This window comes from Garra rufa, chromosome 17 (genome assembly GCF_049309525.1).
Source record: "Garra rufa chromosome 17, GarRuf1.0, whole genome shotgun sequence".
Classification (NCBI taxonomy): Eukaryota; Metazoa; Chordata; class Actinopteri; order Cypriniformes; family Cyprinidae; genus Garra; species Garra rufa.
The window spans coordinates 21749018-21776917 of NC_133377.1; the positions used below are offsets into that span (position 1 = coordinate 21749018).

Consider the following 27900-nt stretch of genomic DNA (forward strand, 5'->3'; position numbering starts at 1 on the left):
TGAAATGTTTTCTTCAAAAAACATAATTTCCTTATGACTGAAGAAATAAAGACATAAACATCTTAGATGGCAAGGGGTGAGCACATTATCTGTAAATTTTTGTTTTGAAAGTGAACTACTCCTTTAAGCATTAAATATAATGTTTATATTCATTTCAGCATTTCAGCTTAATTTTAATCACTAAAACTAACTGTCAAACCAATTTGAACTAAAAATAAACTATAAAAAATCCGTACTTTAATTCATTTTATTTCTACTTATTTTTGCTTTTATTTACTATCATTTCAGTTTTAGTTTAATCATTTTAGTATTTCCACTTAAACACATTTCAGGTAGTTATCAATGCAACATTTAAATGTTTTGTTCACACTAAAATATTTAATCAAATATTTATATTTCAGCTTTATTTTAATTACTACAATCGACTGTCCAACCAATTGAAACTAAAATCAAACTTTAACAAAAAACATTTTTATTTAATTTATACCGTTTTCTACTAATTTCTATTTATCTCTATTTTTTTACTATCCTTTGAGTTTTAGTTTTAAAATTGGCTTTTTTATCTCAACTTAAACCCATTTCAGTTAGTTGCCAACATATTTCTGTTTTTTTATTTACATTAAAGAATTTAATCTAATATTTATAATTACTAAATCCGATGGTCAAACTGATTTGGAATAAAATTAATCTATTAAAATAACATTTTCAGTAACTGAAATAAATTGAAGTATAATGTTAAATGAACATTTTTAACTTAAAAACTTTAAAACTTAAACAAATATAATAACAATAAAAAAAATAATTAATAAAATGGTTGAAAACAACAACACTGGATTTGATTTAAATAACAACAACAACAACAACAAAAATCCTTCTAATGCACGCCTACTGCTATTGATATAAATCTTTCAAGACATCTATGATGCAAGAAATCTTTTCCTCTGCATCTTAAAATGTAATCGCTGACTCCTCTGCTTTTAAAAAGTGATGTTAGAGCGCATGCATTCAAGGGGGAAATAGTTGCCCTTGTTTCCATTTTAAACACTGCTCACAGGGAGCTTTGAGCATTCGCCCCAAAACTACAGAACACAAAGAACTTTGTTGGCTTACATTCAAACCCACACAATTGCAACCATGTTGTTTTAATCACATGGTTTTAACGTTATTCATACCTTACCCCACAATTAGGCAACTAACATGTAAATGGAAGAATCGTCTTTCCAGACTAAAAATGGTCCATCTGGCACGTAACTAATGATGTCTAATAGTTGTTAGCTGTGACATATTCTCTGCTCCAAAATTGCATCAAATTTCGAAATGGCAGCTCAGACTTGGCTGTACCTATTCCCACGTGCGCTTCCTTTGTCAAATAAGTTTCGCAGGTGACATTTCCCTGATCTCTGCCTTCTTTACTATTCCAGGCTGTGGGTGGCTGTATGCTTTTCATACAGGCTGAAGTTATCTGCAAGTGACGCATTCCTATGAGCCTTTTCGATTCAGCAAGCCCTGCCAAAGCTCTGATCAATTCAGAGAGGAGAAACGCACCAAATTCCAAATCCTCAAATAAAGCAGCACTCCCACATCGATGACTCAAGTGCTGTTTCTCCACCACAGCCGTCCCGATGGAAGCTGAGTCGCTGCTGGAGCTTGATCCATCAAGTACAACTACAACAATGATTTCTTGACAGAAAGAACACATCCGTTCCCTCAGCAAAACATGAGATTTGCCTCCACTGTGATCATTGAAAACATGTGCGGATGTTTCATCAGCTTGGGTGAAATGTTACTTGACAATACTGCAAAAACACTCACCATTAAAAAAATTCTTGTAGCTTAGACTGCGGTAGGTTCAAACAAGTAGAACTATACAGCCATCAGTTTGATTTACATGCATGAGACCATGAGATTGTTAACTGACTCTGCAAATGACTCAACTTTCACAGTTACAGTTGAAAACTGCTTCACATTATTATTCTCTGTCTCTCCCTCTTGTTTTTTTCCCACTGTGACAACTGAATTTATTCTTGTATACAATACCATTCAAAAGTTTGGGGTCTTGAATTTGTTCATGTATTTATTTATTTTTTAAAGAAGTCGCTTATGAATGAAAGCCTGTTTTTGCCAATGAAATCGCAATGGATACAAACTTGAGAGATAAACTCACAATTCTGACTTTTTTTCTGACTTACCTCACAATTGTGAGAACATTCTTTTTTCCCCCTCAAAACTGGTCTTTATATTTCATAATTACGACTCGCGAAAAAGTCAGAATTGCGAGAAAAAAGTCAGTTTTATCTTGCAATTCTTATTTTATTTCTCTCAATTGTGATATCACACAATTAGCTTAATAACTTGCCATTGTGTGTTCTAAAGTCAGAATTGCAAGATATAAACTTCTGACTTTTTGACTTAAAATTGCAACTTTATTTCTCATCATTTATATCATATTCAAGTTTATATCACACAATTCTGACACCATTTATCAGAGTTTGTGTCATGCAATTCTGAGAAAAAAGTCAGAATTGCTAGTTTGTCACGCAATTGTTAAAAAACAGTCAGAATTGTGATACAAACAAAGTCAGAATTAAGAGTTTTTATCGCAATTCAGATTTTATTTCTTACAATTGTAAGTCTGTATCACGCAGTTAACTTAATATCTTGCAATTGTGTTATAAAGTCAGAATTGCAAGATACAAACTTCTAAAAATTCTGACTTTATTTAGTAGAATTGCAACTTTATTTCTCATCATTTATATCATATGTGTGTTTATATCATGCAATTCTGACACCATTTCTTAGAATTGCGAGTTTGTGTCATGCAATTCTGAGAAAAAAGTCAGAATTGTGAGAAAAAAGTCAGAATTGTGGCACAAACAATGTCACAATCGAGAGTTTATATCACGCAATTAACTTAATTCTGACTTATTTTTTATACCTGCAACTTTATTTCTCTTAATTTATATCATATGCAAGTTTATATTACGCAATTCTGACACCATTTCTCAGAATTGAGTTTTGTGTCATGCAATTCTGAGAAAAAAAAAGTCAGAATTGTGAGTTTCTGTCTCGCAATTGTTAGAAAAAAAGTCAGAATTGTGAAAAAAGTCAGAATTGTGAAAAAAGTCAGAATTGTGACACAAACACAGTCAGAATCGAGAGTTTTTATATCGCAATTCTGATTTTATTTCTCGCAATTGTAAATTTATATCGGGCAATTAACTTAGTAACTTGCAATTGTGTTATAAAGTCAGAATTGCAAGATATAAACTTAAAAAAAAATTCGGACTTATTTTTTATAACTGCAACTTTATTTCTCATCATTTATATTATATTCAAGTTTATATTACACAATTCTGACACCATTTCTCAGAATTGTGAGTTTGCGTCATGCAATTCTGAGAAAAAAGTCAGAATTGTGACACAAACAATGTCACAATCGAGAGTTTATATCACGCAATTAACTTAATTCTGACTTATTTTTTATACCTGCAACTTTATTTCTCTTAATTTATATCATATGCAAGTTTATATTACGCAATTCTGACACCATTTCTCAGAATTGTGAGTTTTGTGTCATGCAATTCTGAGAAAAAAGTCAGAATTGCGAGTTTGTGTCTCGCAATTGTTAGAAAAAAGTCAGAATTGTGAAAAAAGTCAGAATTGTGACACAAACACAGTCAGAATCTAGAGTTTTTATATCGCAATTCTGATTTTATTTCTCGCAATTGTGAGTTTATATCACGCAATTAACTTAATAACTTGCAATTGCAAGATATAAACTTCTAAAAATTCTGACTTTATTTCTTAGAATTGCAACTTTATTTCTCATCATTTGTATCATATTTGAGTTTGTATCACACAATTCTGACACCATTTCACAGAATTACGAGTTTGTGTCATGCAATTCTGAGAAAAGAAGTCAAAATTGTGAGTTTGTGTCACGCAATTGTGAGATAAAAAGTCTTAATTGTTTTTTATTATACTCACCAAGATTACATTTATTTCATCAGAAGTACTTGAACACTTGTACTCTAGTCTTCAGTGTCACATGGTCCTTCAGAAATAATTAGAATATGTTGATTGGGTGCTTAAGAAATGTTTTAGTGATTTCAGTATTTCAACTTCAACACATTTCAGTTAGCTGCAACTTTTTAAAACATTTTTTTTGTTTACATTAAAATATTGAATCTAATATTTCAGCTCTATTTTAGTTACAGAAAAAAAAACATTTCAAATAGTTTAATTTTTTGTGAACTATTGCCTAAAATGTCTGGGGAAAATATATATATATATATATATTATATTTATTTTATTTGTGGTTGTTCAAGACACGCAGATAGCCATTAATACTGAGCCTTGCTTATCCTTTATGCTACAAATGAAAGACATTAATGACAGACTGATTTATCAAACTAATTAAATGTTGAAAATCAGTGAAACTGGCCAATTAGTAGACTACCCTTCAAATAACAGATTACAGAATAACAGAATTGATTTCTTTTTTCTTCTTAGAGTCCAAAATACACAATTTTTTACTTTATGTTCATTTTCGATTAACACTGTAAAATTAAGTACCATTTTTGTTGTGTAGATCTCATTTTTAAACTTTAAACTGCCACCCTGCTCTCTATACAATGGCATAAAAAGCCATTTTTCAGATAAAACTCTAATAAAAATGAATTCCCTACACAAAACCCGTTTGAAATTTCCCTTTAACACCATGTATAAAAGCATTTTCCAGTGTTTTCAACAGTTCAGACTTTATTACCCGAGCTCCAGGAATCTCACAGCAGGCCTCCTGGATTGCCAGAGTGGGGTCACAGTACACCATCACTTGCTGGACGTCAATCTGAAGAAAGATAAAGAGAAAACGAATATTAAAAGCAGAGCAAGAACAAAGAAAATGAGCTTTTTAAATGCTGGACCCCCACTGCTTTACATATGACCACTTACATGATCATTTCGCTAAGTGGTTGGATTAACGAACTAATTCATTAGTAATGGATGAAGCTCGGTTAGCCTAGCAAGGGCGGTTATTTTAATCTTTTTCGAGCTGAGAGAACTCAGTAGCATTAGCCCTAAAGAGAAGCGCCCGTAGTCTTCCTGTCTCTCATACATCCACAAACACGCCCCTGCCACAATTCCCCGGCAGAAGGGATGCCTAGGGCAAAACCTGCGGGAAGCCGGCATATACAGTAGGAAACATCTACTTCCGACTACTCTATTAGCAGCGAAGCTCTCAATTATCAGAGGAGCCGGAAGCTTCTGCAGTCGTTCATCTAATTGACATTCTCATACGGCAAGCCTCTTCCTCCGTAAAAGGTTCCGAATACAGCCTCAATCGTTTGTAGGAACAGCAGAGGTCCTCACCTCCACAGGAGCAGCATCAGTAGCCCTCATACCCATCAGCGTGTGTCCATTGATGGGTAACTGGCCACGGAGCTCCAGGGGCTTGTACTCAATGGAGCTGCAGTCCACGTGCAGAGAGGCCGCATCTCTCTGCAGACTCAAAGCCACCTTGTGCCAGCGCATGTCCATCAGGGATTCCACACCGTCACCTTCGAACACGCACCCCACCATGGATCCTTCAGGGTCGGCCCCTCTCGCCCGCAGGGCCAGGCTGCCATCTGGACCATTCCAGTCCAATGAGAACTAAAGGTGTGATAAATAGGAAAAAAGACAGTTTTATTTAGAAAATGTGATTATGTTGAAGCTATAGCACAGGCATTTTGCCATACCTGTCGGCCATTAATATTTTTTTATCAGCTATGTTTTTGTATTATTTTACAACAGTACATTATTTAGCTCTTTATCCTGTCAAGAGTGCATATAACCTTTTAAGATTAAGATGCTTGTCTTAAGGCATATCTTTCTACATTTTCACATTTCTATTAGTTATTTATTTAACTATTTCTTTAACTTGATTTATTTATTTGCCAAAGCCATAGTTCTTAGATAATTCTCCCATAGTGTTAGTATTGGTGTAGGATAATTAAGAACTATCTTTAAAGCTTTAACCCTTAAATGCATACCTCGGGTCTTTAGTGACCCAGGACGTCATTCACTACCCTCTCCCTCTTGCGTTTTTCAAGTTTGACATCAACTTTCTTAGTATTTCTCAATCTATTCTTTATAAACAATATAACAAAAAACTAGAGACCTTAGGTGTGTAATAGTGTAAGTATATTTTTTGTGCGCAAAAACAGTTTATTAGACAATAATGACGTGATGTTTCACTCATAATCATCGCAGGCATAAAACAAAAAAATATCATCAGCAAAAATGTAACTGGTTTGAATGGATTTACTGCAGAGGAATTACTGTATGCAATAAAATATAAATGCCATTTGATGGTGGATGTGATGAATAAGCTGTCAGCGATCAAAATATGGACTTTGAAGTTTATAGTTTTGAGAATAAGGTTGAGATCGCAAATATGAGCCAGATGCTGAATGTACCGTGGAAGCGCAAAACATTCATGGATTTAAGGGTTACACATTAAAAAATGTGTATATTTGAGTCAGAAATGCAAAACCAGCATAAAAATCATAAGCAGCATGGCTAGGTAACGTATGCTATAAAATATTTCTAAAACATGTATTAATCTTAGTTAATGATAAGTTTAACATTTGGTAACACACTATTAAAATCTAAAGTTGTATCTGTTAACATAATTTAATGGACCTGAGCTGACATGCACTAGCAAGTAGTATTTTTATTGTCGTTGACAAAGATTAATAAAAACTGTAACAAATTAATTGCTCATTAGTTAATTTTAGTTTTAATTTTGTACCTGAATGAATCTGTGTTTTGAACAAATCGATTAAGTGAATGATTTAATGCCTCATTTATGCAAGTTTTAGTCTAGAATGAATCATGTTGAGTTGATTAAATTAATGATTCAATGATTCAAAACAGACGAAATCACAGAATCCAATCATAAAAATTAAATTTCCTGTATACCATGGAATGTCACAGAATTTGACAAATTTGGGCTGAATAAATCAAGAGTAGGTCAGTACACTTAAATCAAAATGTGACATGGACAAGTGTCTATGAATGTTAAGCCGTGTTTAACTGTCTGCCGCCTCAATATATGAGTACAGGGACACATAAACAATCTCTAGAACTGCTCTGAGAGTCACTTCATTAGCATTTTACTTTATTTTATTAAATATTGTCATATCATACAAACAGTAACTTAAAAAGTTAGTAAAAGTTAGAAAAGAAAGTTTGGTTTAACTTGAAGAAATTGTGACAGAAATATATTACTTAATGTCATACTACTGCTACTACTACTACTAATACAATTATTATTGAAACATTATTTAGGAATATGTAGCAGAAAAATTATTTACCAGAATTTATTTACCAGAATAATGTAAATACACAACACATTATTTCTGTTTTTTATAAAATCAATTAATTAGAGATACTTTTGATTATTAAAACTTAATGAAACTGTTAAAATGTAATACATAAAATTAATGGAAATCACAGAATTTGGTAAAAAATAAAACTGAATTTGAGGGAAAAAAAAGTATTTTATAGGGCCTTAAAAATTTTGTTAAACTTTTAATAATTGCTGTTAAATTGTGTAAGCTTCATTATTTTAACTGATTAGACATGCTTTTTAATTAATATATATTTTAATTTAACCATTAAAACAGAGTCTAGAAAAATTTAACAGAAAAAAATGAAATCCAGAAAAATTAAAATAGAAAAAAAATTAATTTGGGGGGAAAAAAAACTATCAACACCACTCAGTCTGTCACAGTATCACAATATTAAAAAAAAAAAAACAATCAGCAATTAGTGTTTTATAATTTAGCATGTAGCTCTACAATTAGCAGTTTCTGAAAGCACAGTATATGAACTTGAGGGGAAATTGACACACACCTGAGGATAGCCCTGCTCATCAGAGATCTGGAACAGGTAAATGTTATCATTCAAAGACTTTTTCTTCAGCAGCAGGGTGAAGACCAGGGTGAACTCTTCTGGAAGTCCATGAGGAAACACTTGACTGAGGAGACAAACGTGTGGTTAGACTGCAGTACACGTACAAACACATAAATGTGGAGTTGTAAGAGTAAGAAGTAGGAGTATCTTTGTATTAATGGTGCTGTGGATACAGATACAGGGATAACCCCTGACACTAATTTTGAAAAGAAATGCAGCTCAGCCAACCTCATCTTCATTCTCAACTTCTATCTCTCGCTAGATAAACAGTTTGCCAGCCTCTTGATGGGTCAAGGGCAGGCAAACTCCAGGAATGTGCTTACCATCCTAAATAGACTACACACACACACACACACACACACATAGACTCAGTACTGGAGTTTATTCATACACAAGTCATAGAACAACGGGAAGCTGATCATAACCACATAAACATGCATACATAACACGCACAACAATGAGCAGGTAGCGTGTTTGCCTCTAAAACGAGATGACAATGATTTATAACAGAGACCTGGAATCCAAAGTAATAACAGTGAGGCCGGCCTCCTCAAGGAAAAAAAATGAAATCAGGACTAAACACTAGAGAGAGAGAAAGAGAGAGGTTGTACAGTACGAAACTTGTTATGACATGAATGAAGTACATATCCCTTTCAAAGATGTCTTGTAGATATTGCTGAACAAAACTACTCCACTGAAAGGGCCACCATAAATTTAGAGATTAATGATTTTTATTTCATTATTGGAGTCCCATATAACAGGTCTTTATATTAGGAATAGAGGTGCATGATATACAGTTAAAGTCAAAAGTTTAAATGCACCTTGCAGAATCTGCAAAATGTTAATTATTTTACCAAAATCATACAAAGTGCATGTTGTTTTTTTATTTAGTATTGATCTGAATAAGATATTTCACATAGAAGACATTTACATATAGTTCACAAGAGAAAATAATAGTTGAATTTATAAAGCTGTAACTCATATGCAACCATTACAGAAGGTTCTAATGCTCACTGATGCTCCAGAAGGAAAAACGAAACAAGGTGAATGTAAACTTTTGACTTCAACTGAATGTTGAAAAGTAACTAGGAATGTTTAATTTTTTTTTTCAATGTCAATGATAATTATCAGTGAATTACAGCTAATATGTTTAGCCAAAATTTGATTTCTGTCTTTTTATTTTATAATTTTTGTTTTTCCATAATATGTGTGACCTAAACAGCCTTAGTGTTTTTAGCCAAGTTAGCGTGTCATGTTGCTCTGTAATGATTATCTCAAGAATTACACTTTGGGCATGTTTTAATTGGACTCATCTGCCAAAAGTAACAAAATTTTCATATTCTGATAATATTTCTGCATTTTTAAAATAGCTTTAAAGGGGACATCCACAAGTTACAGATATAATTCTTTAGAGTTTTAATGAAATGTCTGCAACATACTTTGGTTAAAATTCCTCAATGGTCGTGTGAAACAACACGCTTTTCACTTGTTAAAAACAGCTCTGTTCACAGCGACCCGTTTCGGTGCATGGCTCTTTAAATGATAATGAATTACTGCTCATTTCGCCCCCTCTTCAGTTTTTTTTTTTTTGTGTGTATTCAGTGGCGCATTACAATCAAAAACAAAACTAATCCACTGTGTCCTCAGTGGCTCAGATGTCGGGAGAAAATACAGATCCTGTTGTGGTTATTATGATCATATTTCGTAAGTGTGAAGTTCAGAGGTTTTAAACAGTATTTGGCATCAAGTAAGAAGTTTTTAATTAAGTACTAATTACTTAGAAAAAACTCAAAGCTTCGTTATCAGTATCAGCCACAACAAGATGCCGATTATCAGTTATTCTTATCAGCCTCCAATTTTTTGTACTTCTCCTTGGATACAAACACAAAGACCTGAGTAAACACTCAAACCTACGCCCTCCATCTCTCTCCCAGGTGAGGTGAAATTCGAGATAAAGGAAAGCAAGAGGTAGACAGTTCTATTACAATCTAAGTCTAAGCTAAGAGAATGACTAACACAGAGGTGGCCGAACAATTTAAAAACCATCTACTGCTATCAAATATCAGAGACCAACTGACAAGACTTTACATTAAACTTTATCTCACAGAAAGAGAATGTAGAAGACCATTTATGGAGGAAGAATCCTGTTTTTTTTTCCTCTCTCTGCAGTAAGCCAGCCATGTCGAGTGAGTTTAGAGCACAGGCTCTCGCTCTCTCTAGCTGAGATGAGATTTAGAGCAGGAGAAAAAGAGCTCAGGTTTCAAATGGGGAAGGCACCTGGGGCTCTGGAAAACCCATTCTTATAGAGGAACTCCCTGATGATGGGGGGATTTGAGTATGTCTGTGTGTATCTTTGCCTTTCCTTTTAAAGTTTCAGAAGGTCAAACTGTACAACTTCCAGCCAAAAGATAACTATTATTGCAGCTAGAGGAGATGTAGGATAGAATGAGAAAGTGTTTTTATGATAAAAAAAACAACTAAAAATCTAACCTTGTTTACATACTTTTGTATATTAAGTATGACCACATTTTGTGACACGGTTGTGATCTATTCTGAATCTCACATAAGCATTCTCCAGAGACCTCCAACCTAACATCTGGATCCAAATCCCTAACCTTTAAGTAACATTTCTTGAGATGCACCATCAGCACCAAGACAAGCTGCATCACATCCTCATGTTTATTTGCAACTGCCAAGCAGAAGAGAATGTCAGCCAGGGAACAACCATCATTTCATGGTGGGGGATAAACAGCCATTCAAGCACTATTACTGACAACAGACCACATGTCCAAACACATGAAAACAAATGGGAACCTATCCAGGAGGTAGGGAGAGAAAGATAAGAATTCATCTTCATGTCTATTATAACATTATAAATAACTTCATGTCACTTAAAACATCTACAGGCTTCAAACTCTTTAGCCCTTTTGGAAAGAATTTGTTTTCTAGGTGATGAATTACACTACCGTTCAAAAGTTTGGGATCAGTACATTTTTATTGTTTCTTTTTTAAGAAATTACAGTAATACTTTTATTCACCAATGATGTATTAAGTCAATAATTAAAAGTTTATTAAAAGTTAATAATATTTCGAATAAACACTGTACTTTTTAAACTTGTTATTCATGAAAGAATCCTGGAAAAAAAAAATCACAGGTTTCAAAAAATATTTGGCAGCACAACTGTTGATATTATCTAACATCGATCATTCTAATAATAAATCAGCATATTAGAATGATTTCTGAAGGATCATGTGACACTTAAGACTGGAGTAACAGCTGATAAAAATTCAGCTTTTCATCAGAGGAATAAATTCTATTTTAAAGTATGTTAAAATAAAAAACATTATTTTATATTGTAAAAACATTTTGCAATATTACTGTTTTGTTTTCTGTATTTTTAATCAAATAAATGCAGCCTTAATGAGCATAAGAGACTTCTTTAAAGACTATTACAAGTCTTACTGACCCCAAACTTTTGAACGGTAGTGTATATGTGTGTGTGTGTGTGTGTGTGTGTGTATATATATATATATATATATATATATATATATATATATATATATATATATAATCAGGGCTGGAGCCAAGGGAGGCAGTGCCTCCTCAAAATACTGGATGAGAAACAAAAATTGCTTTATAAATAACAACGCAAATATTACAAAATATATCATTACAAAGTAAATAAATCACTTGTTTAGTGGGGGGGAGGGGTAATTGCGAATGAATGGGGGAAAGTCACGTGACAGGAGGCAATGCCTCATTGCGATATGATTAAATATGACTGATTATGATCGACTGTGATTGGTTCATGGGGTAAATCCCACCTATTTGTGCGTGGTCTGTGTTCGTAAATCAGTCTGAATGAACAATATGATGGCATTATTGGAAAGTCTAATCAAAAAAAGTAAGTAAACAACTCATGTATTTAGATATTACCACTTTGTTGCATCAAAATAAGACTTGAAATGGCCTGGAAACATGATCTGTGGAAGTTTTAGTGAGTAATCAGGTTGGTGAAATGTGTCTGTGACCAATATTTACTGAGTTTTGATGAATGATGATCTAAAATTTTCAAAAATAGTAATAGTTATGATGATGAATATGATATATGAAAATGATTAAACCAATAGCAATTTGGATCAAAATACAGTCCCACTTTCTCCGTAGTTACAAAAACGTCCTCCAAAATGTTAACAGAGGTAGTTAGAGGATAATGACTTATTCGATTTGTATATATTGTATATTAAACTCCGCTTTTAACCCCGGGTGAAGGTATTTTTCATGCTTGTAATATAGAAGCTATTATTAAAACAGGAGTTTTGCTGTGTTAAAGGTTTAGTTCACACAAAAAAAATGAAAATTAGCCCATTATTTACTCACCCTTGAGGCATCAATAGTGTATATGACTTATTCCTCTCAGACAAATCCAATCAGAGTTATATTTAAAATGGTTCTGACTTTTCCCAGCTTTTAATGGGGTCATAGGGTGCCCATTTTCCACAAGTTGATATGATTCTTTAGGGTCTTAACGAGAAGTCTATAGCATACTTTGGTTAAAATTTCTCAATAGTAGTGTAAAAACACTTTTTGTCATTGTCATTGACATCAGCCCTTTTTAGAGCGAGCTATTCTGTTGCATGTTCCTTAAATGCTAATGAGCTCTGCTCTCCCCACCACTCTCTGCCGTGAGATGACGAGCTGTAATGTTTACTTTAGATTAGCCACTTTAGCTGTGAAACTTGCTAACTAGCACATTATTAAGAAAGGCCATTAGTAAAGATGCATAAAAAAAACTTGCTGTGGGTGAAGTTGCCATCACACCGACAAGAAGCTGAGAATGTGGATTTTTATCATTGTAGGGTGATTGTGTACACAAACTGCTAACACACATTAATGTTCAAACAACATGTAAAAGTGAGTTTTGCATCCCCTTTAATATAACTCTGATTGTATTTGTCTGAAAGAAGAAAGTCATATACACCAAGGATGCCTTGACGGTGGGTAAATTAACCTTTTAACCCCACATTTGTGTGGCAAACATGTACAGTGCGAAACAGGCATTAGAATATTATGGCTACATGTTTAGCAGCCGACAACCAATCACGTGCCTCACATTCACATGCTTTAGTCAGGCACGGAAACATAGCACTTTGTATAAACAGTCGCTTCAGCCCATCAGAGAAAAAAAATGACAAATATCAATTGATGACAGAAAATGCATAAATTGAAGTAAAGAGACTGTTTCATTTTAACCTTTATAATTAGAAAGTCAAAAATCCTGTTTACTTGACATAGGGTTAACATTTTTTGGTGTGAAAAGCCCTTATGAGATTCAAAAGTTAACTTTTACAACACAAAGTCACGTAACGCTCTCAGAGAAAAGTAGTCCTGTCCGAATGGAGCTTTTGAAGGACACTATTTTTTATGTGTGAATTCATGATATAGTGTATACGCTGCAGATCGAGGACAAAAACAGTATAAAAAGGTTATACATTCCAGCACAAGAGTGAGAGCTTCAATATTACTCGTCTGACCTATTTGGCTCGAACACTCATGCTCTCATTTCTGTTAAGTCTACATGAGAGAAGCATAACAGGAAATTCTAATAAGGAACTGATGTGTAGTCTAAACCAATGCAAACTGACTTTCTCATCCCAACATACAGGACCAGATTGCTGAGAGAAAACAGAACCCGTTAGCTTATATCATTGTAATTTTTCATTTACGCACGGCTCAGTAAAAGCATTGTCATAAAACGGATTGTTGCTGTGGCTTGAGGTCTCACCAAAAGCACTTAAAGTTATTGTTAATAAAAAATTTAACAGCATTTCTGTGTAAAAGCACAAAGCAGCGTGTAATCCTCTGAAATGTTTATTTGCAGCTAGACAGACGTAACTTAAGGAGGGAGTCAAAATCTCTCTGGTGACATTATTGCGATTCTTCATGATGCTAGTGTAAATGTTAGACCAAATAACAGTCAACGGCCAGGAATTTGAGGCTTGTAGTGACCTGCTAGAATATTTTGGTAGTTTTGCAATTCTGTCGTATTGTACTCTATGTTTTATTGCTTTTAGATATAAGATGAACAGGCTCCATCGTCTGAGAAAGAGTGAAAATGTAGTTATTTCTAAAATTGACCCTGAAGGGTCACAGAAAATGATGGAAAATTACTTTCTCCCTCTTAGAATCTCTGAGGAAAAATAGATAGCAATACAAACAAAAGAGGAAAGATAAAAAATTTACTCTGTAGGTTGGATGAGTTGTACTTTCCCAAGGCGAAGGATGACAGGCCCTCTGGGGTTTCGGATCTTCTTGACCTCGCTGTTCTTCAACAGGGAGAAACGGCGCGCCAGATTGAAACCTGCAGATCGGGCAATCAATCCATTTACCACCATTCAGGCTAATAAATCAGTGAGCTGCTAGTTGACATGTCCTATGCTATGTATCAACTCTGCTGTGGCATTTTTCAATTCATGTAAGGTCAAAGGAGGGACCTTAACACTGGGAGCATTTATATCTTTCGGCTCATGAACAGAATCTGTTCCTTAGAACACCTTTATGGGCAGTTGGGCTTTTATTAAGTGCATTAAAAAGCTTGAATTATTACAGATGGCAGTACATTCACATAATTATGTAGACTGAACTTCTATCCCATCATTTGGATATATTATGCCAAATACTGGGGCCATTTAAAATTGTTTTTGCATTCCAAAGGAAGCCAGCATTGATAATAATAAGAAATGTTTCTTAAGCACCAAATTAAAATATTAGAATGTTCTCTGAAGGACCATGTGACACTAAAGACTGGAGTAATGGCTGTGGAAAATTCAGTTTGACATCACAAATTATGGAGCCCCTAAGGGGACATGGTAATGCGAAATAACATGAGATGGAAGGAAAATGCTTCTGTGCTCCCTCGAGAAACTTTGCGTATGCTCGTAAAACTTCTGTGGTGGAAATAATATAAGGTGGGAAGAAAAACATTTTCCTAATATCTCTTTTTTTTTTCCAATACCATGTCCCTCCATAAAAAAAAAAGAAATTAAAATCAGTTTTTTAAAATTCTAAAATTATTTTACAATAATTTAATTTAATGTATTTTTAACAAAGTTTGAAAGCAATTGTCAGTCCCTCTTTTACCTGCAGAAGTCAATAAATTGAATGAAAAATCACAGAACGCAATTAAAAGTTCTGTGTAAATGGCCACTAAATAGTTTCAACATTATGCAATTAAACAAATCATGACAATACAGATAGTTCCCACAAAAAATAAAGTTGTTGTCTACTCATTTATGTCAAACCCCATGTTTTTAGTTAACAATAACTTCTGCGTCTTCTTCACTTGTGTTTTTGTTCGGGAGATTCTGGTCTCATTCAGAAGATCTGCAATAGCACTTTTTATTTGGACTTTTTCCCCTCGCAATTGGAAAGTTTGCATCTTGCAATTTTTTTTCTTAGAATTGTGAGATTTAAACTCAGTCAGACATGATTTTCGAGTTCAGGAAAGTGTCTATAAACTCACAATTGTGAGTTATAAATCAGAATAGTGGGGCATAAACTCACAATAAAGTCAAGATAAAACTCGCAATTTTGACTATTTTTCTCGCAAATGTGAGTTTGCATCTCGCAATTCTGACTTTTTTCTCGCAATTGCGAGTTTATATCTCACAATTCTTAACTCACAATTCTAAGAAGAAAATTAAAAACTGCAAGATCTAAACTCACAATTCTGCGGAAAAAAAAGTCAGAATTGTGAGTTTATATCTTGCAATTCTGACTTTATTTATCAAAATTGTGGCTTTATTTGTCAGAATCCAATTTATATTACACAATAATGACTTTATAACTTGAAGCTGTGAGTTTATATATTGCAATTCTGACTTTATAACTTGCAATGGTGAGTTTATATCTTACAATTCTGAGAAAAAAAGTCAGAACTGCAAGATGTATACTCGCAATTTTGAGAAAAACTCCCAATTACCTTTTCTATTCAGTGGCGGGAACGGGCTTCCATATATAACAATGAAAACACAGAAAGATGTAAAAAATTGTCTTGGCAAGGAAGCCTTTTCTCATTAAAAAATGAGATAACTCGTCAATGGCGGGAAAAGAGTTAAAACATTTGGAATATAGTGTAATTTGTAATGTAATTTATTGCCTGTTTTGGATCTTGACAACCTACCACCACTGTTCACTTTTGTTTTATGGAAAAAAGCAGGTTGGACATTTAACAAAATATATCCTTTTGTGTTCCTCAGAAGTAAAAAAAATATCATGTGGTATTGAACAACTTGAGATAAAGTTTCTTTAAGGGAGTTCTATTAGTAGCAGTATTTACCTGTAATGTTGTGTCTGGCAGTTTGAGGAAACTTCCATTCTTCTACCTGTATGGACGGGCAGCTGACACCTGTAGAAACAGAGAAGCAGTCAAGTTGCAGCAGATCCTTGTCTTGCTACTGGTGAACACTTTTGCATAAAACAAATTGTACACCCGATCATGAGGAGTCCTGTCAAAACTTGGTCCTGACCATGAGGTGAACAAGTTGAGGCGATCAAAGATTGTCTGAGGGGAGACAGACACCATCTAAGATATAAATGGAGCTAAAAATAACACGCTCTTGTCTGGAAGAATCACTCTCCCAATCTCACTGCCTGGTGGCAAAGACAATGACAGGTGGTCTGACGCACTTTCAGCTGATGGACGACATATGAAAAAGACTGAACTTTAAAAAGGTTCAGCCAAAGTACATCCTATAATATGGCACATTCTGTGGAATTGAACGGTTTGAACCTTCAGTAAGGATGTAACACATTTGTTGGTTCACTTGGTGCTTCTGTGTGTGTATGCATTAATATATTCAATAATAGAAGTCGAAAAAAAAGTTGAAGAGGCAGAAGCCACAGAAAAAGTCGAAGAAGTAGAAGTCAAAGAAAAAAGTCGAAGAAAAAGTCGAAGGGGCAGAAGCCATAGAAGAAGTCAAAGAAGTAGAAGTCTAAGAAGTAGAAGTTGAAGCAAAAGTTGAAGAGGCAGAAGCCATAGAAGCAGTCGAAGAAAAAGTTAAAGAAGCGAAAGCCATAGAAGAAGTCAAAGAAGTTGAAGTCAAAGAAAAAGTTGAAGTAGAAGTCGAAGAAATAGTCAAAGAGGCAGAAGCCATAGATGTCGAAGAAAAAGTCGAAGAGATGGAAGCCACAGAAGTCGAAGAAGTAGAAGTCAAAGAAAAAAGTCGAAGAAAAAGTCGAAGGGGCAGAAGCCATAGAAGAAGTCAAAGAAGTAGAAGTCTAAGAAGTAGAAGTCAAAGAAAAAGTTAAAGAGGCAGAAGCCATAGTAGAAGTCGAAGAAAAAAGTCGAAGAGGCAGAAGCCATAGAAGTCAAAGAAGTTAAAGTCGAAGAAAAAGTCGAAAAGGCAGAAGCCATCGAAGAAAACAATAAAAAAAAAGAAAATCTGATATTGATAGCAAATGATTGGCATTCAGAATCAGAATCAGATTCTGAATTCATCAGAATCATTCAGAATCAGAATCAGAATCAAATTCATTTTCACAACTAACAGTAACTGTGGGAGATATTGGATTTAAATTTCACTCAAAATGTTGTTTTGATTTATTATAATTCTGTATATATCTTTCCATACCCTTTTTCATGTTTCACAAACACTGAAAAGTTCAGTTTTGGACAAGGCATTTGAAAAAAGACTTTTTCTTTGTGAAGAAGCATGTCAGAGGCGCCTGAGACAAGAAGAGTTTTTAATCAGCACGGTTTGATTGGCTCAAAGCCACGTACATCAATCAATGTGCATTAGCAAGTTACTGCTGTGGAGCGAAACTGTCACTTAGATGTTTCAGAGATCAGATGAGAGTATGAGAAACTCAAGCAATAACAGAGAGAAGCAGCTCAGAGCCCTCTTGTTGAGCTTCTAGTGGCGGAGGAGAGCTGGTGATGGGTTTTCTAACTCATATTCTTCCCCTGTCAAGTTACAAAGAGCTCTTTTTAAATCTACAACACCTGAATCTCTCTGCAGCTAACTCAGCACATACAGATAGGGAGGAAATGTCTTCAACAAAAACTTATCTGACAGATAAAGAATTCATTTTGAATTGTTCTCGCATTTTCACTTTTTGAAATCAGACAGGCTCGGCTAAATCCCTTTTCTTCTCGCTTCTACAAAGCCCCTCTGCTTTCACACGGCAAAAAGGCGGGATTAAGACGCGGAGATGTCAGGGAGGAGATAGGAAAGCTGGAGGCGGCTCGCGCTCCCGAGGCAATGATGGAAAGTTGAATGCAAGGGGAGGAGAGGTGCATTTCAAACGCATGGAGAACAGACACGTCATCAAGCAATGCAGAGACAGTGCTGTAGTTTGAAGTGGAGAGAAGATTTTTGGGGTTTAGGATTTCACAGGTTAAGATTCAGCATTCTTTTAATTTGGAGATACCTGTATGAGCTGCTTCACCAGAGACTGTTAGACACTTTTGAGGTTCTTAGAAATAAAAAGTCCTTTACTTGCCAGGAGAATGAACATACATTTTAAAAAGGGTAAAAGAAAAAAGTTAGAGGGAGAAAAAACATATCACCTTGCCAGGATTCAGTCAAAACGTCTCCTCATTAACATTATCTTGAAAGCTCATAAATGTGAAATATTGCGCCCTACTCTTGTTCAGAATCACTCCCACAGCCTCTGCTCTATTTGTCCCTGATTGCGTATTGTTTATTGTATATTTTTAGGTCTCAGAGTTGGCCTGGAGAAACTCATTAAGGAGAAAGTCAATTGGGGATTTGCGCAGTTGGGGGTGAGAAAAGTCATCCTAGAGATCAGCCATCCACACTGTGAAACACAAACCCTGGGTAATTGGAGGTGAACGTGGGAAAAGGTTTTGGTTGGGGTTAGTTTGTTAGCTTGTTCAATCATGCATCACTTCTGAGCACAATTTTACATAGTGATGAAATGGTAAATGCTGCAATCAGAGCAGAAATACAAAAGAAAGAAGCCATGTAAAAGTCACATAAAAATGTCTGAACATAATATTTACGAATATAGTATTTACAAACGTGCATAAAGTAAGTAAACAGCATTATTTTGATTTCATGTTGACTTTAACAATGACCTAATGTGGTTTGATTGAATTCATCAATTAAACAATTTTAAAGGAATAGTTGACCCAAAAATGAAAATTCTGTCATTAATTATCACCCTCATGTCATTCCAAACCCATAAGACCTTTGTTCATCTTCAGAACACAAATGAAGATATTTTTGATGAAATTCAAGAGCTTTCTGACCCTGCATAGATAACAATGCAACTACCATGTTCAAGACCCAGAAAGGCAGTAAGAACATCGTTAAAATAGTCCATGTGTTATGAAAGTTATGAAATTTGGCAGACATATAGAGGACAGTCTCAACATTAACAATAGCAAGTTTGGAGTCTCTAACTCAAACTCTCTAGTGCCACCAATGGTCCAAAAATTGTACCAATGTTTATGCTATATAACTTTTAAACCGTAATGTCTAGAAGGCAAATTCTTCTTTTTGATCTGAATCCTTGGCTCATGCCGACACAAGGAACACCATAAACATCATAAGGTTTAGTTTTTTTGCTATTTCTAATAGTTCATAAAACCTACTTTTTTTGAACCAATCCTACATGGTTTTTCTGATTTTTACTAAAATTGGCTCAGATTATCTTCAGACCATCCTGGCAAAAATTTATGGAAGTCAAGATGATAAGTCAAACTGTTCTTGAATAACGCGTGAACGAATTTGACGAATAACATACAAAAATGGATGTGAGGCTATATCTCCGCATTGGTTTGGCCTATTGAGACAAAACTTGGTGTGTGTTATGTCAAACATGACCTGAGGCTACCTGCACATTTTCGGTGATATGAAAAATAGATATTTTTGCTTATAACTTCTGAATGGATTGGCCAAAGATCACAAAACTGCTCTCTTTAGATTTGAGAGGAGCATGGCGAGTCGAACCATACCTAATTTACCCATGTCAGCCTTTTTGGGTGTCAGCCATTTTGAATTGTATCATAAAATGCAATATTTTACGAACACACTGGCATATTGTTACGAAAATCGGTATGTGTCTTCGGCACCATGCCTTGACAGTACTCAAAATGTTTGTGGTTGTAAAGCAATTTTTAAAAATGCTAATAACAGTTGATTACAGATTACATTATTATTGTAATGAAAGTCATCTCAATATATTCCTTGGTTCATGCCGAGAACATCGATACCAATTATTCCAAAATTGGCCGAACTTCCTCTCCACCATTTTAATTAACGTTGAAAACATTCTTTTTCAAACTCCTCCTAGACCATTGGTCCGATTTTTACCAAATTTGACCATCTTCAGACCATGCTGGCAAAAAGTTTTGGATTTCATATTGAAGTACGAGACAGTTTTTGCATCAACAAATTTGCTGGGAAAGATGCCAAACACCTATTGGCCAAGAGCAACAAACCATTGATTAACCATTAATTATGAAATTTCTAAAAATGCTAATAACTTTTTATTGCATTAGCCTATTGTAATGAAACTGGTCTTAAAATATTCCTTGGGTCATGCTAACAACATACATACCAACAACACCATAGTTGGTTGAACCTCCTGTCCACTATTTTTATTTATGTTGAAAACCTACTTTTTTGAAATCCTCAATAACCGATTATCCGATTTTATCTAAAATCGGGTCAGATCACCTTCAGATGGTGCTGACACAAAGTTATGCATTTTCTGCCAATAGATGAAACCGTTTTTGTATAGCAATGCAACAAGTTTGAGCCATGATGCCAAAATGACACTGAGGCTTTATTGCTGCAAATCTTTGACATATTGACACCAAACTTGTGTGTGTCATTGTCACCTCACATTAAACACACCACATTGATAACAGTGTCACCTATTGGTCAAAAGTGATAACCCAATAAATCATATTACTAGTGGTTGTTTTTTTATGATTTTTCACCCATTTGACTATAATCATCTTGAAATGGCTTCAATTACACATTGCTTCAGCTGCTCTGATGCTTGCTGCCTTGCTTGCCTAATGCTTAACCCATTAATTGCTGCTTGCAGCTATATTTGTTTTTGTTTTCTTTGTGCACAAAAATTATTCTCGTAGCTTCATAAAATTAAGATTGAACCACTGATGTCACATGGTCTATTTTATCAATGTCCTTACTACCTTTCTGGGTCTTGAACATGGTAGTTGGATTACTGTTTATGCAGGTTATTCAGCTCTCGGATTTCATCAAAGATATCTTAATTTGTGTTCCAAAGATGAACAAAGATATTACGGGTTATTAGTAATTATTGACAGAATTTTCATTTTTTGGGAGAACTAACCGTTTAAACATAGGATAGCAGTTTAACCATACTATTAAACCATGCAACATATTTGTTGCACACTAATGGGAATAAAGTTTTATATGCTCACATTTCAGTAGAAGACTAGCTACATTCAGGTCAGACTTGCATTATTATAATAATAAGATAAAACAGCACTGTTATGTAATACAAAAAAAAAAAGGTGGTGTTGACATTTCTCACTCCTGCCTCAAACCCCTTAGAGAGCCAACTTGAGAAGAGTCTAACAAGCAAAGGTGCAAAAACAACATGTTCTAAGAGCATACAGTGATGAATGATAGAGGACAAGTCCTTACAAAGTCTAAACTGGAGATTCTGCCTCTAAACAAGCAAAGCTTCTCATGTTTCCCAAAATTATTAGAGCACAGTCCAGTGTTGTATGAAGCCATTAGGCAGTAGTTCCAATATGATGGTCTCCAAAACTCCCAAAACTGAACCTAATTACAATGAGAATACAAAAATGCTATTAGTCAAAAAAATTGTCCAGTCTCACTGTAATACTGAGGGGCACCAACTTACTACTCAGTTCTGTTGCATGAGAAAGTAAGGGGGAAAGATGGAAAGGTCCCAAATTTCCATAACCATATTGTTGGGACATAGCCCTGGCAGTCTAGAGAACAAGGCATGGCATCACTCTTCAAACACTGAGCCATTTTCCACAGTTCCTAGTTCATTTAGGCTTTTTATCCCTCCTTTTGTATTTTAAGTATTACCAGACCTTATAAAAGTATAACATTTAAAAGGAAATTGTAAAAAAGAAGCAATGATTACTTTAAGTTAACTCAAATTTGGCTTGTCCTCTCTGATCTGTGCTATAAGGAGCACAGATATGTTCAGCACAAAGCAGATGCAGTCACAGAAGGCTTCACTAAAGAGTGCATTCAGCTAACCAATGATATGAAGTCAGGCATTCCGATTCTTTTGAAAGATGTCATGTTGTTCAAAACATATGACTTTATTTCTTTCATGAAACATTAAAAGACATTTTAAAGAATCGTACTAGTCACACAATTATGATGCTCAATTTCAAGCTTCAATATGCAAAAATAGAACAAAGTATCATAGAAGTGGCCCTACAACTTATATTTCAAAGTTTCTGAAGCCTTGATGTGAAAGTTAGGCATCTTCTTGTTAGCCAAGTTCTTAAGAGAAGCAGTGACACATGATTTCTAGGGATGGGAATCGAAGACCGGTTCTTGTTGAGAACCGGTTCCCAGTGTTTCAATTCCTTTGAATCGTTTGCAAAATTTGCAAACGATTCCCTTAACGATTCCAGTGGGCACGAATGACGTCATCACGTGCATTGCGTAACTTACGCACGTTGCGTAGCTTACGCTCAGTCAATAGTAAGCATGGCGCCTAAGCGGAACAAACGCTCAAAAGTCTGGTTGTATTTCACCAAAAAAGACGAAAATAGAGCAACTTGCAATACTTGCAGCGTAGGTATTTCATCAAAGGGAGGAAATACCACTAACATGCTAAAACATTTGCGCACACAGCATGCAATAACAATAAAAGAATGTTGCATTTTCGATCTGCTCCGGAGTAACAGTTCTCAACGTATATATATCTATGGTTCTCAAGCCAGCAGCGTCACTGGCTGACAGTTCTATTTTTGAGTTCATATATATCCTTTTAAAAAGGAGAATTTTAATTTCTATTAGAAAATGTTGGACATTCTTGTAGAATTGCCACAAAATAATTTATGTTGAATTTTGTTAATTTTACAGAAGAATATTTAGTTTATTATTTAATAAATTTTTTCATTGGTGAATGGTGATGGTGATGCTAATCAACAATTTGTTGTCCCTTTTCTTCCAAATGAGAATCGATAAGGGAATCGATAAAGAATCGAATCGTTAAGCAGAATCGAAAATGGAATTGGAATCGTAAAAATCTTATCAGTTCCCATCCCTAATGATTTCTGATTTTTAGTGAATCTCTTTATCTGGTTCACAAAACAATCTGAATGCTTTGTCCATGAATCAAATTGCTTCTTCAGTTCAACACATTCATTGATCCATTCAAAGTGGTTGTCAAGTTCAGTGGATAACCACTTTAATGTCTGTCTGTTTCTAAAACAAAACTATGGTTTGATTTGTACAGACTTGGAATATAGTTCACAAGCTGTATTAAACACTTTTATGATGCTTTTGAAGCATAATTCTTTCTGAAGCTTGAAAGTGTCCGGCTCCACAGGGACTATCAGTGAGGGCCAGAACATTTCTTCAAAATGTCTCCTTTTACATTCCATAGATGAAAAAAAAAAAAAAAACCTAGGGGTTTAGAATGACATAAGGATGAGTAAATGATGACAGAATTTTCATTTTTTGGCTGAACAACCCCTTAAACTATTCCTTTAAATATTCATAATGTTATGTTGGCAGCAGTATGAATTAAACATACAGAATCTTAGCTGTTTGAACTAGCCTTAACAGTCATCCTTTGATTTGGAGACCAGGCCCTTACCTTCAGCTGACGCCAGATGACCCCCATGACCCAAGCAGATGGTGAGAAGCACCAGAGAGGAGCAGATGACCCTCATGACTCCCTCCTTCAGCTCCTAACCATGATAAAAAAGAATAAGTGAACAGGTGAGATGGAAACTACTTAAGCAGACAGAGACGAATGTAAATAATCAGGAAACAGGTGTGTTAAGAAATATTGCCCCAAGCTCATCCTTATTGGTATGTCTTATGACACATTGCGATTTTTTTTACATTTAATACCATACATCTGCAAAAAAAGAGCATCTAAATAATTGCTGGAAAGAAAGCATGTGGGAGCAGTCATAATCAATACAGCGGTTAAAGGCCAGATTAATAATGGTGCCTATTAGGTTGGATGGGTGCTTTTTTAGAGTATAAATTGTGCTAATGATCCAAAGAATTTCCAATAAAGCTTTGTAACCCGTGACGTTTGACGATTATCATTACCGTGTCCATCTGTCCCTCTCAGTAACAGTGTCATTTCTCACATACACAGCAACACAATGGTTCACCACAATGAATGTTGAATTTACGCTGTATACTACCTGCTATGTATATATATATATATATATATATATATATATATATATATATATATATGTGAAATAGAAGCCATTATCCACTATAAATGTTTCAAACTGCTCATCTGTTTCATTTTTAATTCTTTCAAATCGCATCCAGTTATCATAAAAATGGTAATTTGCATTTTTAATGCCATTTCATGTAAAAATCAAATAATTGAGTCAAGAGAGGCATGTTAAAACATGCAGCTGATATTAAAAGTAGGACTGCATTGTGGGATACAGCATACTGTACATCAAGTCATCCAAGTATTTTATGCACAAGAAAAGCTGTGTGTTATGCAGAGTACACTACATAAGCTTGGGGGTTGGTAAGATTTTTAAAATGTCTTTGAAATTAGTTAACAGAGGAGATCCCTGTTAACTGCATACACTTCTGACTAATGGTTAAAGAACTTCTAGAACTACTAATAACTGGGCGAATAAACTCTAAGCGGTCATTAACAGAAGCTGAAGACAAACTCAAAGAGGAGAAAAAACTGTAGCAGAGCAAGATCGCTGTTCACCATGCACGAAATATCAGAAGAATATCTTAAAAACTGAATTGGGGGGTTAAATGAATGTATTTCTGAGGGGAACTGACTGTCTTCAGAAAAGTTTGATGGAATTTTCTTTTCATCTTACCTCCATATAATGCATATTAATATAGTAGAGCTGCTTTGTTTACAGCACTAACCAAGGAAATGCTGCATCGCTGCTGTTCCATAAGCACCACCTGCTGTCAGAGACTGTATTTGCACTCTCATTCATCCCGTCTGCTATAGTCACACTATTCTATTGTTGCTTATTTATGTAATCTAAATTACATTAAAAACTGCTCATGCTACATGTAGCATGTTTGTTTGGATCGTGATTAAAATGCGGTGGTTCTGCAACTTTTTCATACATTCTGGTTCATATAAATGATACAGATACAAATTTTTGGTCAAACCACCCAGTACTAAAAATGTTTAAAATACAAATAAACAAAACAAAAAAGAAGAGAACCTTGTTTTGTATGTGTACTAAATATTATGTCCAGTCTTGGGAAAAGTTGATTTAAGAGTAATGCATTATCGAACTAATTCCATAACTTAGTTACTTTTAATGGAAAGTAATGCATTATGTTACTTGTTAAAAAATCTATTTTTGGCATTATGTAAAAGTCCTTTCACACCCAAAATGAAATGAATAAGCTTCAGGCTAAAGGAAATGTAAATTCAATTATTAACATATTTCATTATTGCAGGTTTGAGTCATATTCTGAGTTTGCATTTCACTGTTTTTATTTATTTTGAGGAATCCTGAATCTGTTTTTGTGCAAGTAAGATGAATAAGTGCATGTATATGAGATATGAGCTAAATAAAAAAGCTTTCCATTGATGTATGGTTTGTTACGAAAGGACAATATCTGGCCAAGCTTCAACTATTTAAAAATCTGACTAATAAAAAAAAATAAAGTTTTGATATACAATAGTAAATTTACAAAACATCTTATCCTTGTGATTTTTAACATAAAATAAAAAATCGATAATTTTGACCCGCACACTGTATTGTTGGCTATTGCTACAAATATACCCATGCTACTTATGACTGGTTTTGTGGTCCACTGATTATGTCAGTGCATATGGAGGGATACAACAGATTTAACTGCTTGTAACAAAGAAATGCAACCAAATGGACTATCAAGCATGTCTCAGATTTAGTTACATGTGCTGAAAGAACCAAAACCACCTCACTCTCCTCTTTACAGACATGCTGCTCGCTCAAAGTGACCCTCACCGGCATGTCTGGACATGAACCTGTCAGAGTGATGCATTAGTCACAAAGCCCTAGGGGGTAAGGTCTTCTCCTCGTCCTTTAACGGCTTTCTTGTAAATTTCAGCCCGTCGGTGATGTTTGCGGAGGCAACACCTAATCTGCATCCTCCGACTGAGGTCATACCACCTCTAGGCTCTATACCAGTTGAGACACCAAACGTAAAGATGTCATGTGAAATAACACCACCTCAGAGTAAACGCATTACCTTCTCTCTGCCGTCCACACGTCTATTCGTATCATTCCGATTCAGTTATTTACAAAGCTCTAGCTCGCTTCTCACTGCAAAATCAACAGTGTTCTTGTAAACAAGACAACATCCATTTCAGGTGAGTGAGGCGGAGATACTCCATTACCTGAATTCAATGCCTCTGGGCAATTTCTCATTACCATTCGCTTCCACGCACAGAAAAAAGGAATGGAAATTAAAGCTTGTGCTTGTTTTGTTCCCTTTTCACTTTGTTTGCCGCGCAACGAGAACAGCTGGACCACGCAGATAAAGGAAAGAGTCTCTCTTGCGTTCTGTCTTGGCTCAGTGCCCGGCAATCTGAAGTGAATGTCTATAGTCGAAATGACAAAAGCACTAGTTAGGGAATCAAGTATGTGGGTTACAAACGCACCGGGGCGACAATTCACAGTGCTTCAATGAAAGATTGATAGTTACAATCAATCTATGCATGCGAAAACAATAATTTGCGACCATCTAAGAGAATGGCTAAAAGCGACAATGTGCATTTTTAATAAACAAGCGCTTTAATTAGCTATTGTTAAAATGTCTACAGTCATTTTGTTTTGCAGACCGCTGACATGAAGGAGGCTGTCAAGAAGGCGCGTAGTGTGTTGTTTTCATGTCAGAGTCTGAGCGCTCAGGGAAAGAGGGAGCGTGAAACTCTCTCTCTCTCTCTCTCCCACTCTCTCTCTCTTCAGAGCAGTGCAAACAAGGGACAAGCAGCAGGTTTTATGCCTATTTTACCTATATAGTGCTGTCAGTTAATCACTGGGTTGTGAACACCTCTTAAACATGTATTTTGGGAATGCAGGGTGCTAAAAATGTCATTGGTGTGAAGGTCTAATGATATGACATTATAAACAAACTAAAAGTAAAAAACAAAGTTAAGCTGAACATAGTGCATATACCAAAATTTTTGGTAACAGGAACCTGCGAGCAAAAGAGACACATCAAACACAAGCAGAGAGCAATCCAGAGAGATTTATAATGGGGTCTGTGGCATTTGTAATCATGTCTGCGGCACTGTTTAACCTTCAATTACAGCTGTTTTGCAATCATTCTTTTCTAAAGGAGCATTTATCTCTTTTTTTTGTACAGAGTCTTCTCACTCAAGGCAGAGACTGGAACTGGTTTGCTTGAAGCTTGGTTTATCAAACTAAACCTAATTATTGATGGAAATGCGTGCATTGCAAATCCAGCAAACGGGAATAGTTTGTGTCTACAAGTTTGCAAAACGTCTCCTCACCTCGTCTCCCCCTGCATTAGCAGCAGATGGTTTTATCATCAGATAGACCATGCATTTTTTCCGCTCCCACAGGCTGATTTTTTAAAAATCCCTTTGTATTCCCCAGGCACAAAGTGTGCTGAAAAGGTTTAGATAGAGATTATGAATGAACTATGGTCTGTATCAAATTTAAAAGCACCTTGCCTTGGGGTTGCATTAAATAAGTGTCCTTTAGATTACACTTC

General features: G+C 35.1%; 1 protein-coding gene across 3 annotated transcripts in view; it reads right to left on the reverse strand.

Moving 5' to 3' along the window:
- Window positions 1-27900, reverse strand: part of col16a1 (collagen, type XVI, alpha 1) — a 104784-nt gene that overhangs the window by 75493 nt on the left and 1391 nt on the right. For all 3 annotated transcript variants that reach the window (XM_073821332.1, XM_073821333.1, XM_073821331.1), the window contains exons 2-7: window positions 23804-23897; window positions 16299-16367; window positions 14204-14321; window positions 7900-8023; window positions 5371-5652; window positions 4769-4849 (exon numbers count right to left, since the gene is read on the reverse strand). In XM_073821332.1, the coding sequence (XP_073677433.1) occupies window positions 4769-4849; window positions 5371-5652; window positions 7900-8023; window positions 14204-14321; window positions 16299-16367; window positions 23804-23879 (750 nt within the window). In that variant the 5' untranslated portion in view covers window positions 23880-23897. The remainder of the gene's footprint in view (window positions 1-4768; window positions 4850-5370; window positions 5653-7899; window positions 8024-14203; window positions 14322-16298; window positions 16368-23803; window positions 23898-27900) is intronic.